The sequence below is a fragment of the Cariama cristata genome, unplaced genomic scaffold (genome assembly GCF_000690535.1).
Source record: "Cariama cristata isolate BGI_N322 unplaced genomic scaffold, ASM69053v1 scaffold14352, whole genome shotgun sequence".
Taxonomy (NCBI): Eukaryota; Metazoa; Chordata; class Aves; order Cariamiformes; family Cariamidae; genus Cariama; species Cariama cristata.
This window is the reverse complement of record NW_009605644.1, coordinates 92,076-105,370: the sequence shown is the minus strand read 5'-3', so window position 1 is coordinate 105,370 and position 13,295 is coordinate 92,076. Positions and strand designations below refer to the sequence as shown.

The 13,295-nt window shown below is 35.0% G+C and overlaps 1 protein-coding gene across 8 annotated transcripts in view; it reads left to right on the top strand.

The window, feature by feature from the left end:
• The first annotated feature begins 2,088 nt into the window (after positions 1-2,088).
• The window catches only part of MEF2C (myocyte enhancer factor 2C), a 78,317-nt gene continuing 67,110 nt past the window's right edge, over positions 2,089-13,295 (top strand). For 3 of the 8 annotated variants that reach the window (XM_009696064.1, XM_009696061.1, XM_009696059.1), the window contains exon 1: positions 2,089-2,286. In XM_009696064.1, the coding sequence (XP_009694366.1) occupies positions 2,233-2,286 (54 nt within the window). In that variant the 5' untranslated portion in view covers positions 2,089-2,232. The remainder of the gene's footprint in view (positions 2,287-13,295) is intronic. The other 5 variants (XM_009696065.1, XM_009696066.1, XM_009696058.1 and 2 more) reach the window with 2 other exon arrangements.

The following is a 13,295-nucleotide window of genomic DNA, read 5'->3' as shown; positions in this document are numbered from 1 at the left end:
GTTGTTCCATATGCATTTGCTGTGGATTAGCGTATTGGCTTACTGTTACAGAGAAAGCCTGTTAGACTCCTTTGGGTCCTGCATGTGCATGGGAAACACCATTCTAACTTGCTCTTTGTATCGGAGGTAAGACTATAGGAAAAACAGGAAAGAAACCCAGTCTGAGGAAATTTAAAACTGTTTCTAAAAATAGGCTGGATTTGTTTGTCAACACTGAATATCAGATAAGACTGTCTCCTAGCTTTGTTTGGAAAAGAAAGTTTTATAAATACATTTAATCAACTTAATTTATTTCAAAGTTTTGGACTTCTGGTTTTTGTTGTAAATATGATCAAGCACCTTTGTGTTTTTTTAAGCAGTGAGAAGTTGAACTGTTTTCAAACAAGTAAAAAGCATCAGAAAAATTTTGCAGCTTTTGCACTTTATTAAATTGGCAATATGAATTGTTCCATGTTCCATGTTCTGTGTTATGGTAATGATTTAGGCATATGTATAAATATGGGTAACAAATAATATAAAAAGGCATTCATGCACAGAAAGGTAAAAAAGTATTATATTAGAAAATGTGTTTTGCCGGCAGATTAGTTATATCATAGCAGCTAGTTAGGAAACTCAGACCGACTGCTGATTTGTTAACTTGTTGGTTTTTTTTCTTAGAGCAATAAAACACTAGAGCAGCTTTAAGTTTAATGTATGCAAAGAAAATCAAGAGAGAACTGAAGATCAGAATGAGTGAGGTCTAGCTTTTCTACCTCAGTAGCTTTGAATCACAGCCAAATAATGGATTAAATGGCCAGGACATCGGCTTAGTGTTACGTAACATATTGTGAGAATTTATCAGGTTGGCTGCGAGGCTACAAGCTTAAAATAAATAAGGGAACACCAGCTTCTGTTTTAAAATTACTAAATTTTTATTTCCAAGGCAACATTTTTAATACACTATGGTTTTAGAGTAAAAGCTTTAGAAAATCATTTTACATTAATCTTATTCAGTTTTTTTTTCTCCTCTGTATTTAAAAGAACTTTATGTGGTTTTGTTCAAAATATGTAAATGTAAACATATGCTAAACAAAGGTTAAAAAGGGAAAAAAACCTGCATATGTTCCTTTAGTACTAGACTGAACGTAATTTCTGTATTTTCTTCTATTTCTATCAAGTCTTTTATTGCTAAGAATGCTTTGCATATGATAGAAACTAATTTTGTGATTTATGACATTTTGTGAAATATGGAACATGTACTGTGTTTTATATTTTTAAGTATTGCATTTAACTGTCCTTAGTTTTGCGACAGAACCAGTATTGTAAATTTCAGGGAGCTAGTATCCATGCATTACTAAAACTGTGAAAATATTTTTCAAAACATTCTTAAAACTGTCATCTATCCCTATTATTCTGTGCTATATAGCTTGTCTTTTGGTGCAAGAATTTTTATAAGGAAAGATATCCATGTTTGCTTGTTATAAATCATTCGTCAGAATGTTTCAGAATTTACATTGAAATGAAATGAGGGAAAATGCACTACTGTTTTCTTCAAGTATCTTCAGTAATACTTGCACTAATCTATATTCTTAAAGAATAAGATTTAAAATTTTGGATTTAAAGTAGCTGACATCTCTCATATATCAACTAACACTTTAATAAAGGTCCATCCTATTTGCATAATGAGGGACATTATCACCTCTGCTGTCAAAACACAAGATTGTTTTCCCTTCAGAAATGAATTAGCTGGCCTACTTAGCATACGTAGGTACAGAAAGGTTCATTAACTTACTGATTTAGGTAATTCTTCATATTAGAGGGTGAGTGATATTTAAAACTAGAGACACCTAATTCCATTACAAATTTTGGCAATGTGTATTTCAGTCCTTTTCTTCGTTTCTTGATATATCAGTAGGTTTGTTCATAAAAAGAAGCCTTTGAATTAAATTATTATTTCTCTATGCATTAATTATTTTATAGATGCAGTAAATTTTTATTACAATTTACTTGTACACTGAATTATAATAAGGATGGTTGGTCAGCTCCATATAATAACTTTCATCTAGTTATCAGTTTTGTAATAACGTTTGATTTCCTTTCTGTGTTTAGCAGGAACGGATGCAGGGGACTGTGAACTGAGTAGTGCAAGTGCTGAAGAAGGAGGTTTGTTTTGAGGAAACGGGAAAGAGGAAGACTACAGAAGGGAAAAATACGTAATTTTAAGGAAGAAGGAGAGAAAAAAAAACGGGGACTATGGGGAGAAAAAAGATTCAGATTACAAGGATTATGGATGAACGTAACAGACAGGTGAGTAGCAAAAATACTGTATTTGAACATCATATTATATTACTAAGATTACTTATTTTCATAAGTGATTAAAAAGTTAATAACTTTGTGTACATATACCTACATATAAGTATACATATACACAACATATGGAAGACTATCAAAGAAAAAGCACTTTTGGAAGCAACCAGAAACTTCACACACAGTTTTTTCAAGTTTAGTGACATGCGTAGTTAGGAATTTATTACTTGAGGCCTTGATTCTACAAAGATTGATGTGTATGCTCTACTTTGGGCCCCCTCTGCACTCGCTGTTACTTCAATGTGTAGTATACATGGTTAGGCGCAACTGCAAGTTGTTAGAGGATACAGGCTTTTAGTACTGTATTTTGTGAACTATTATAATACGAGTTTATTTGCAGGAGGACTTGCATTTAAACTCATAGATCCAAATTATTTATGTTTCTACATGCTTGCAGTGGTTTTAGTTTTACCTCCTTCATATACAAATGGCACTACTTCATAAAAAATCTCATCTTTTCCTGTCTGAATTTTAAAAAGAATTTGAGTAGCCTAACACATTCTAAACCCCACATTCGATAATATTGGCATATTGTAGTTATGAAACAAAGTCTCTGTTCCTGATGCTGTGGGTAAATAGGTGTAGCAGGACTGGTTAATTAATTAAGAGTACTGCTTTAGATAAAATGGCTAAGTATCTGTCACATATTATCAACACTATCTCTGCTACTTAAAATATGTTCATAAATTAGAGAAACTGCTTTCCTGTTTTCAGAAAAATAAAATTCAACAATTGGCATCTTAAAATCAGGGGGAAACTGCTGCTGTTTACATTTGATGTAAATGGATGGATGTTGTATTGAAACTGGAGATTCACAAATGTGAGAAACTCTCCAAAAAATTATTTAACACTATGATGAGTGTTCTTCATACATGTGCCTGCTATTTAGGAGTACCTGTCAGTAGCTGTTTTTTAAGGAGTTGATACTGACTTACTATTAATATATTAGTTCTATTCATTTGATCTATAAATTTATTCATATATTCAGATTGTTTTTCAAGAAGTTATGTTGTTAGTCTTCAAGGATTTTATAAAGCCATAAAAAAACTCAGCCTAGGCATAACAACAAATTATAATCTTTAAATATGCTTGCCAAGAATTTTTAAATCTTGTAATGTTAGTAGTCACTTGTGTTCTCCATGGCAGAAAATAATGTATAAAAGCGAAATTATATTTATGATGGATACATTTGGTATTTTCCCTAAAGGTTGCCTATAGCTGTGGGCAAAGTCAAAACGCAATAATTCTATCAATATAAAACCATCACCATATTTATTTCAATTGGTTTATGGCTTAGAATTGAAATTGAATTTGAAATACCGAACCAAAGTTATCGTTAAACATTAAGACCGTAGTTGTTTGGAACTTTCCCATACTACCATGGTTTCTTTTAGAAGTGAACCTGAGTTATTTTGTAAATGATACTACAAAATTTTGTGGTTAGTAACATTAGTTCATACAATAGCTTCAGTGTCAACTTGCTTACTCAAATACAGGATTTACAGAGAACTTAATCCCCAGTTTTGCCCAAGAGATATCTTTCAAGAGGCTAAATTTACTTTAAAAATGAAGATAGCTAGTATTTCAAGTCATTCACAGTAGAGTTTCAAGACCTCTAGCACAGCTTTCAGAACTAGCAATTATGAATAAAACTGTAACACTAGAATACTAACAACTATAGTGTTAGCGCAGGAAGTGTTTCTCTTGCTAGCATTTGATAATATCCGTCATGTTGATTAGTCACTGTGAGGCTGAACGTATAGATTTACATTACTTTACGCTCCACATAGTATAATTGACTTGATTTTGCTTCTTATTTCTACTAATATATTGAAATATAATTTAGAAAATGTTTTTACTGGTTTCATCCTCTTCGCATTTAGTGCCCTGATTTAAAGCTCAGTGAAGCCAATGAAAAGGTTTCCATCGATTCATTTGGACTGTGGGATCAGGCTTTTTAGTTGTAGAGATATATATGTGATTAAATACAACTGGATTTTCACTAATAGCTGATTGATCTTTTAACAATTTCTATGAGATGTACTCTTTCACAAGCCATACTGTTTCTTAAAATATAATATATTCCATGATCTATTGCTGCTTCAGTGAAGCTGCATCATTTTGTTTTCTAACTTACACACTTCCAGTAATCTTAAAATAGTAAGTGATTGATATTCCTTTTTTATATATATATTTAATGACATAAATTTATTTGAATGCACAGAAAAGATTAAAAGGTTGCACTGGAAAAAAAAAAGGTTAAAAGTTTTTGATTGATAAAATTAAGATAGCAGCTGAAGCACGGTTCCACAAAGCTTATTTGTAACTCCATTTACCATGATATGGATGGAGACTGATTTCTTTCTTACTACCTCACCGAAAGATGTTTGCAAGAACAGCAGCAAATCTGTTGACTTGAAACTGCCTTATTGTTGCTTATATTCAGACTCTGTGTGGTTTCACAATACAAGGCATGTTAGAGGGGAATATGATATACATGGATAGTGCATCCTCAGCTGTTTCCAAGCACGTAAAGTCTCTGCAGGACAGCCCATGCAGGGAAAAATAAGTGGAACACATATCGAACAAGGGGATGTAGCAACAGTTTAATTCTTCTGCCCTCTCCCAGTGTGAAGGTGATCTGCTTGGATAACAGAGTTTTTGCAAAAGAGTTTAAGTTGTTACAAGACCTGTGGAAGGTGATTTCTGTTCTTGCTTTTCCGCTCATTTGCACAGTGTACTGACTAGCTATTTATGTTAACCATTGACTGGAGTGCTTGTTCTAACAGTATAACAGCTGTTTTCTCCACATTACTGTCTGCTATGTTAGGAGACTCCCTTACTGTTCAAAGTGCTTGTATGAGTGGATTGGGAAGGACAAAAATAGTGCTGACCTCCCTTCAAGAGAATTTCTTCTGAGCAAGTCTAGTTGGTTGGATTTGTGTGCTTTAGTGACCATATTCATAATAAATGGAAGTTGAAACTGTCCAGAGTCAGATGTCTGGCTGCAAATCTCATAAAAATGTGCAATATGGGGATATGAGCTGCACTTTTCCAAAAACTATTTGGAATTTTGACATTTTGGGATAAGTTAAAGGAAAACTACTGCAACCTAGACATTAGAGGCCCAGTCCTTTTACCCTGGACTGCGTAAGAGCTCTGTCATTGACTTCAGTGAGCATAGAATTCAGGCTTTTAACTAGGATGAGCCATTAATTTAATGCTGCTTCATGTGGGCTGCCAGTTGGCTGCATTTTCCTGGCCCTCGTAATTACCCTGTGGTGACAAAGGTGGCAAGGATGTTTGAATCTTGCGTGAGTGATCACAAGTTCTCTTTGGTTGTGAAGGTTTCAGAAAAGTCCATCTGAAAAATTCCTTTTCACTCTGCTTTTAGCCACAGGGAGAAGGAGTATGAATAACTACCAGGGCTAGAGTAAATGTGTATTTATTTGTGTGGTTTAGTTACTATCATGATAGTAAATGGAAATGTGAACTCTCAAGAGAATCTTCTTGTAAGCAGCCAATGTAACCAGAGACTTTCTTTTTATTATTACGACACTGGATAATGTAGTCTTCATAAATGTGGAATGAATCTGTGGTGGTGTTGCTCAGGCTCATGAGATTGTGGTAGCCTTGTCAACAGCCCATTCAACTAGACTGCGTACATGATATTAGTTGCACCACCAATAGAACTGATAGCCAAAAATATTAGCCCTGACATCTGATGTTGGAAGCTCCTGACAGCTACGAGTTCTTTGTGCAGAAATTTCAATTGGGCAGATTGGAGAAGGCTGCTGTGAAGAATTCTGGGTTGTTTTAAAAAAAAAAAAAAAAAAAAAAAAAAGGAAAAAAAAAGAAAAAAGAAAAGCAAAGCAAAGAAAAAAAAAGAGAAGAGAAAAGAAAAGAGGAAGGGCATTTGCAAAAACATAGGTGAACTTTATTTTCATGTGTTTTTTTAATTGAAAGAAATAATTCAACTAGCCCTGTTATGGTCAACATATGAAGGAAAAATGGCATTCATCCACCTCAGAAAAGTCCTTGTATTTTTTCTACCTGTTTTTCATCAGTTTGAAATATTTTGTTAGTTTTAATGAGGGCCTTTTGTAGTCTGCTGTAGACTGGGATCATCTGAAACTCTCTTTGCAACAGTCCAGGCAAGGCTGCCCAGGCCTAAAATAAATAGGTGTAATGATGTAAGTGATATTGTATTACTGTTATACAATGTCACTTACAAAATATCTCATTAAATCCATGGTCTGTGAGCTAAATCCAGAGGTACATTGACCCAGAAAAGAGGGCATATTGACCCAATGACATCCTGGTATCGGGTCTAGAAGTCTATCTTGCTTGTAATCCACTGTTTTTTCTAGTTACTGTTAAGAAATATCAGGTCTTATATGGCAATCCACCATTTTTTATCCCTTTGATCATCTTGATCATTAGTGCTGCAATTTTTTTCTTGCGTGTGCAGCATGCTATTGGCAGAATCACAGTTAAAATTGAGTTCAGTTTAGCTAGTGATTCTACGTACTGTCTAAAACATCTCTTTCAATTTGTAATGACCTGCTGGGAGCTTAAGTGTTATTAAATACCATAGGAATCGCACATTTCAGTATTAAGGTGCTTAAATAGTAAGACACCCTTTTTAAAGTATCATGTCTGTGTAATCCGGGGGGGTACAACAGTAACAAACACTTGCTGTTTAACTTTTTCATGCATGGACTTTTTATCATTTTTTGATTTGAGCAAATCTGTAAAGCTATAAACCAAGACTGACTGCAGTTATCAGCTCAATAGAGAACAAATTAAAGCAGATAAGTAAAGTGAGGTTATGGGGCAGGGGAAGAATATCCTGGAGGGAAATGACCATTTGCAGGAAGACCTAGATTTGTTCTACTGACTTCGATACCTTATGCTGCTAGTTTCAAAACTAATTTCAGCTTCATGTATCTATTTTTATCTGTGTTTCAGCTCTATTTAAAAGGAAAGAGTAAGAGACTATCGTCTGAATCAGAAACTCCCCTGTAGAAAGAGAGAAGAGCCTTGTGTGTTAGTGCTAACATGAGCCCAAGTTAGATAGAAAACTTTTTCCCACCCACTTCCTGATATTTTCAGTCTTCCCTCATGGGATGTCTTAATTTTATCCAAGATCTGAGATTTTATGATTTTTTTCCCCCAGGGAGATGTTTTCATATGAAAACGTAACTGCTTAACTATGCAACTAAGCATCATTCTGTTCAATGAACCTTTGTCTTAAGCATCACATGCTTTATATCTTTTACATATTTTAATTCCTTCTCTTGCTTACGTTAAATTGGACACAGTAAGACATATACTTGGAATACAGCATTACAGTTAGGCCTTGGTCCTGTTTTTTTCCAGAGGTAAAGTTAGGTTTCTGAAAGCAAAGAATACACCCAAGCTTTCATGACTCTTAAATTGTAGTGATCTGTACAACGCTGGCAGCCCTTTTCATGTTACGCCAGACTATCTGAGAAGCAAAGTTTTAAGAGAGCTGCTGAACTGAACTGTGAATTTCTAGAATATATTATATTTAAGGTTAAGTGTGCATGTATTACAAATGTATGTTCTGAGCATAATTTAGAGTGAATTAGCATAAGGTAAATATTTAGGTCAAATTACTTTTAATTTGAAGTATGAGCAAGAAGCCTAAATAAAAAGAGTGCAGTAGTGAATGAGGCATCTGCCAACACAGCAGAGCTGAAAACCACTGCAGACACAGGCACAGCCTTGCTGTCTTGCAAGGAATGGTTTGGAAAGCCCTGGGGGAGAAGGAGCTGGAGGTGGGAAGCAGAACTGAAGCCATTGTGGAGAGGAAGAAGTTACACTCTTCCTGTTATGACAGGAAATGCAGACAAATGTGCTTCCTGACCATTTGCTCAGCAGGGAATGAAATATTCTTTGACCTTTACCTTACGAACATTTTAGCAGCACAGAACTAGTAAACATGTTTTTTACCCTAAACATCTATTTGTACCTGCCAGAACTGGCGATAGCACACCGAAAAAAAATAAGTTGGCTTTCTTGTATATTGTATTAGCTACTGTGGTTTTGATGATGTTTTTTGCCTAAAACACGTACGTATCTGTGCATCTATATATAATGGACTTAATCTTATCTCTCCGATTCAACAAAAGGAAATAAAGTGTCAGAGATTAACCATTGTTATTCTTGCATCCCTGTCTGGTTTTAGATCTTAATTTGTAAATTAAAGCATGAAGCATATTGATACTGCCTAACTTGCTAATTTCTGAGTTGCTGTATCATCTGTTGATTAACACATCTTCCTATTATCCCTCCTGTCTTTACTTACAAAGAAAAAATTCATATGAAGGACCCACCATCATGTGTTGGATTTGGACAGATTGAATAATATCACTATTTTAAGTATTTGATCTGTTATTTATGTACTAATATCCTAAAAATGGAGTGTAACACACAAGTACAAAAACATTTTTTTTTTAATTACAGATTAATCATGAACATCTTATTTGTTATAGCTATAATTTTAGGGCATGCTGCCTAGAACTCCTCTTTATCTGGACTGTTCAGCAAGTTGTAGCTCAATACGCTTGAGGCTTTCCAGGACAATAGCTCTTTTACCAGCATAAATCACTGCTGTCTCATCCCTCTAAGTTGTGCTGGAGGGTTGTAAGAACATGGAAGCAGGCTGCTGAAGGTCCTTCACTACTCTTTAAAGGCTCTTTCATTTAATATGTCATGCCCAGCTATTGCATAAAGGAAGGTTTTTCTAGAGCGAATCCTGCAGTGAGGGTGACTGTAAAGATTGTTGCAGCCAGGCCTCTTCATATGACAGAGAGATCTAAACAAAAATCAAATAGGAGGAAGGGGAAGAGAGAATATGACAAGAGCTGTTGTCTCTCCAGTATTTATTTGGAGTTTCAACGTACGATGGGATTATGTGCCTGGCAGTGACATTTTAGTCAAGAGGCCCTTGGTTTACACATGGCCAATTTGACTTTATTTTGTTTGAAGTTGGGTAGGTTACTCCTATTTGTCATATACATCATATCTACCATGTTTGCTGTAGTCTCTGTGTCAGAAATTTAGACATTCCAGGTGAAATAGGGACGAACAGAACAATATTTCCTCTTGACCAGACCGTGTATCAGATATTTCTGTGCATCAGGGGTCCCTGTTTTTCACTAGTCACTCATACATTTGTAATGGCAGGAAATGTATAAGGGAAGGTTTATGTGCAAATGCCCTGTTTCTCTCATTTTCCTTTGTCAGTGGCATGTATCTTTATAATCAGGATAAGGAAGAAGTAAAGAGAACACTTATATTTTGCCACTGGCTGGACTGAGTTGCTTGAAAGATCACAGGACTGCTACTTTGAAAACGTAAAATGTTAGCACATACGCTGTGACTGTTAGTGACAAATATGGAGTGCTGTTATGGCTCAGCCTCTCGGAGTGAGTGAGACTTCAGAAAAAGTTCTAGAAGGACCTGAATTAAAAACAAAAATAAAATAAAATGAAATAATCCCGAACTAACTCCCACCAAAAGATACAGAAAGAAACAAAGGCTACATTGTGACAAAGATAAATAATGTATCCTGAAGGCTGTATTCATTATATGGAAGCATTTATGGCTGCTTCTGTTCCTCCACTGATATATTAACATCTATAAGAAGTATACAATTCTTGTGAGAAATTTAGCTAAATAAAGACTACTACCAGTGGCCAGTATCACCATTTACACACATGCACGCACACATTTAAATTTCAGTTTCATCACATGAAATAATTTATATTCTCAACCAAGCAACATTACCTTGTAGTTTATTTAGTTTAAGTAAATTTTGCTTGCTAGCGATTAAACAAGAAACTCTGCTCTGGGCCAAATTACGGTCTGCATGGAGCACGTCACAGTGTGTGGTATGCACACTTGAATTCAGGCTGTCTACAGCCCCAGTTATAGACATTGCAATGAGTAGTCCGTGAACCGTCTCTCAGAAGACTCCTGCAGCTTTATGCATCAAAAGCTAGTTGAGAGGTGTTTCCATGGTTTTGAAGAAGAGCCAGAGTTGAAGTGCAAAAATGTCCTTTTAACAATCCTCTTGTGTCAATGCCTTTCCTTTAGCGTGCAGTGGGTTTCACCTTTAGTTAGAATTTCATCCAAAATGCATGAAAAGCTCACCTTGATTTATATCAAGGAAGTTGGAAGCTTGCTACTCGCCTGTTTTTTGGGTTTGTTTTTTTTGTTTTAGTTTTTCCAGTACTTGAAAGCAGCATCTGATTTGCTCACAGCCTACAAAGTTATCAGCATTTGTACTTCTTCATATACAAAAATGCTGCAGGCTTCAGTAACCTACCTTCTTGATACCGCCGTTCCTGTTACCAGGGCAGTTTGGCTCTTAAATGTTTAAAAATAACCTTTAAATAAGTAAAATAACCATAGGGCTAAGACAAATATAATAGCGTAGTAGGTTTTCAGTTAACATGAAGGAATGGAATTAGGTTATTTTTTTGTATGTTTCAGAGGTAAATGTGGTACTCTCCGCACACTGCTCTTTTTGCAATGCATATAAAACTACACATAGAAGCGCCTCATAACGGTATTTAGAAATTGTGTCAGTGTTTCAGACCTTGTACTTTGTATACACATGCTTAAAAAGGTTTTAAAGACAGTTGAATGCTGGCCTCTCATCTGTTGTACTTCCTCCATCCACTCCACTTCTATTCTGCCCAATTCTCACGCTGTCATTATAAAATACTATATCCCCAAAAGAGACAGACTTCCTAAATTGCCTATCATTCTCCTAAAGAGGAGAAAATTTGTGAACTGAAAAACACCTACAAATTAGCAGTGGTTTAGACAGCAGGAGTAATTAATGATATCTTGACTAAAATTGTCAGGAAAGAACATGTAGCGATTTGATTCTTGCTGCTGAAAAAATGTTAAACATTAAACAGATATTGAAATGCACACACTTGTTTAGATGTCCTTTTTTAAATATGTTGATGAATCGTCTCACTGTAAGTGCATTTAGTTTCTGTCTCATGAGTGTTCTTTATGTCAAATGACAAAATAACATTGTCCATTGTTATCATCACTGGGAACTTTGGACACAACATATAATAAATAGTAAGACTGTGTGACCATCTGGATTTTTTGGTACTGTAGCTACAGCTACTCAAAAGCTTGTGTTCATCTGGATTGTGTGTGTCTTGTTCATTCTCAGTACTGAGTCGGTTCAAGTGTGGTCAGAGCTTCATAAGTGTAGGTTGCACACTGCCTTCCACCTAGGCAAAAGAGGCCAAAGGTTTTAAATAATGTATGCTAAATTTACCTGTCAGAATTTACCTCTCAAAATTTCTGCGATACTAGAATATTATCTAGACAATATTTATTAGATACTTTCAGTTCAGGTGAGTGTAGTTAAGATAACAAACGGTTAACAAATTGAGACACCAAAAAATTTAGGTAATAAAGGTGCTGTCTACTTATATTGCTCACAAAAATATTTTGGTGTATGGAAGAGAAGTATATTAATCTTCCTTATGTAACCATGTAGAGGAAAGTATGTAAAAAGATCATTTATCTTTAAATGGCTTGAACGGTATTCTTAAATCTTTTCTGAAGTTACTGACCTTTCACTACACATTTGAAAATACAAATTCACTCCTACTATAAACTGTTGTGCAATCATGATAAATTTACATATATATATGTGTAACATGGATATGTAAAGATAAGCCACAATGAATGGCCTATTTAAAAAGTAATATTCCAGATCACCATAGAAACGGTAGTAGATATAATTGTTTTTAATGCATTTATCAGCAGTAGCAAAAAGCATTATCTGATAGATTTAGAAAATGTTAGAAAGATCAAGGAGTTAAATCAAATTCAGAGCAATTAAGATTATATTTTACAGAAAGAAAAAACAGATCTAGCTGATTTGTTGTTCTTTTTTCGGCTTTCCACAAAAAGGAACTCTAACCAGTATCATTCTGGTGATAAGTATTATGAAATAAGTATGTGCTATGCAGCACAGCTGTGTGGTTATTCTAAATGTTCAGGAGCACCTAACAGTAAACACAAACAGTGGCTTTAAAGATATTTCTGTACTGGAGTGTACTTTGATGGTAAGAAGCTGTAACATGCTCAATTCTGAGGTTTCTGTGCAACAGAAACCATACTGTACAGAGACACTCCACCTACAGCACTGTGGTCAAAAAGTTGATTGAAAGGCATTTTAGATGCAGAAAAATATGTTGAGTTAGTACATTTTATTTTCTGTATGTTTAGCTTTTTCTAAAACATGCTTATATATATATATGTTTCAACAAATGCATTGCAGTTTTCTGTAATCAAACATTAAAGAAGTGTTTGAAAGACTAGGGTTTTTTTCAGAATTTGAATGAAGTTTTGTTGCCTATCTTGTTATTCATTCCAAATATCAAAAGCCATTGAGACAGACAAATTTAGAAAGAGCTTACTATCAATTATGCATACTTGAGACCAGTGCTGTGGAAAGTGCGTTTTTAAAATGTTTGAATAATTGTATTTAATGGTAATCCATCTTTCCTTAACAGTACGTTGACAGAGGCTAAAGAGATTGAAATGACAATAAAAGGAATAACATTCAGTATACATTTGGGAGAATAAATGTTCATAGTATTGTCACAGAGCCTCATCTTTCTGAGATGGACTAGCAAATAGGGATTAGCAATACTTAAAGGTCACGTTTTCCATAGCCTGACGTGCTGGGTTTTAAGGTAGTCTGGGGTCTCAGTTAGCATTAACTTGCATTAGGAGTGTGACAAGATAAACAGCAGCCATATGAACCATGTACAGATGAATCTTCTTGCCTCAGCGTGAAAGTGCGGAGGTGCTACTGCTTATGGGTATTAAGGAGTGGTAGCAACAAGTGCAGGATTAGGCAGACCTATAAACTT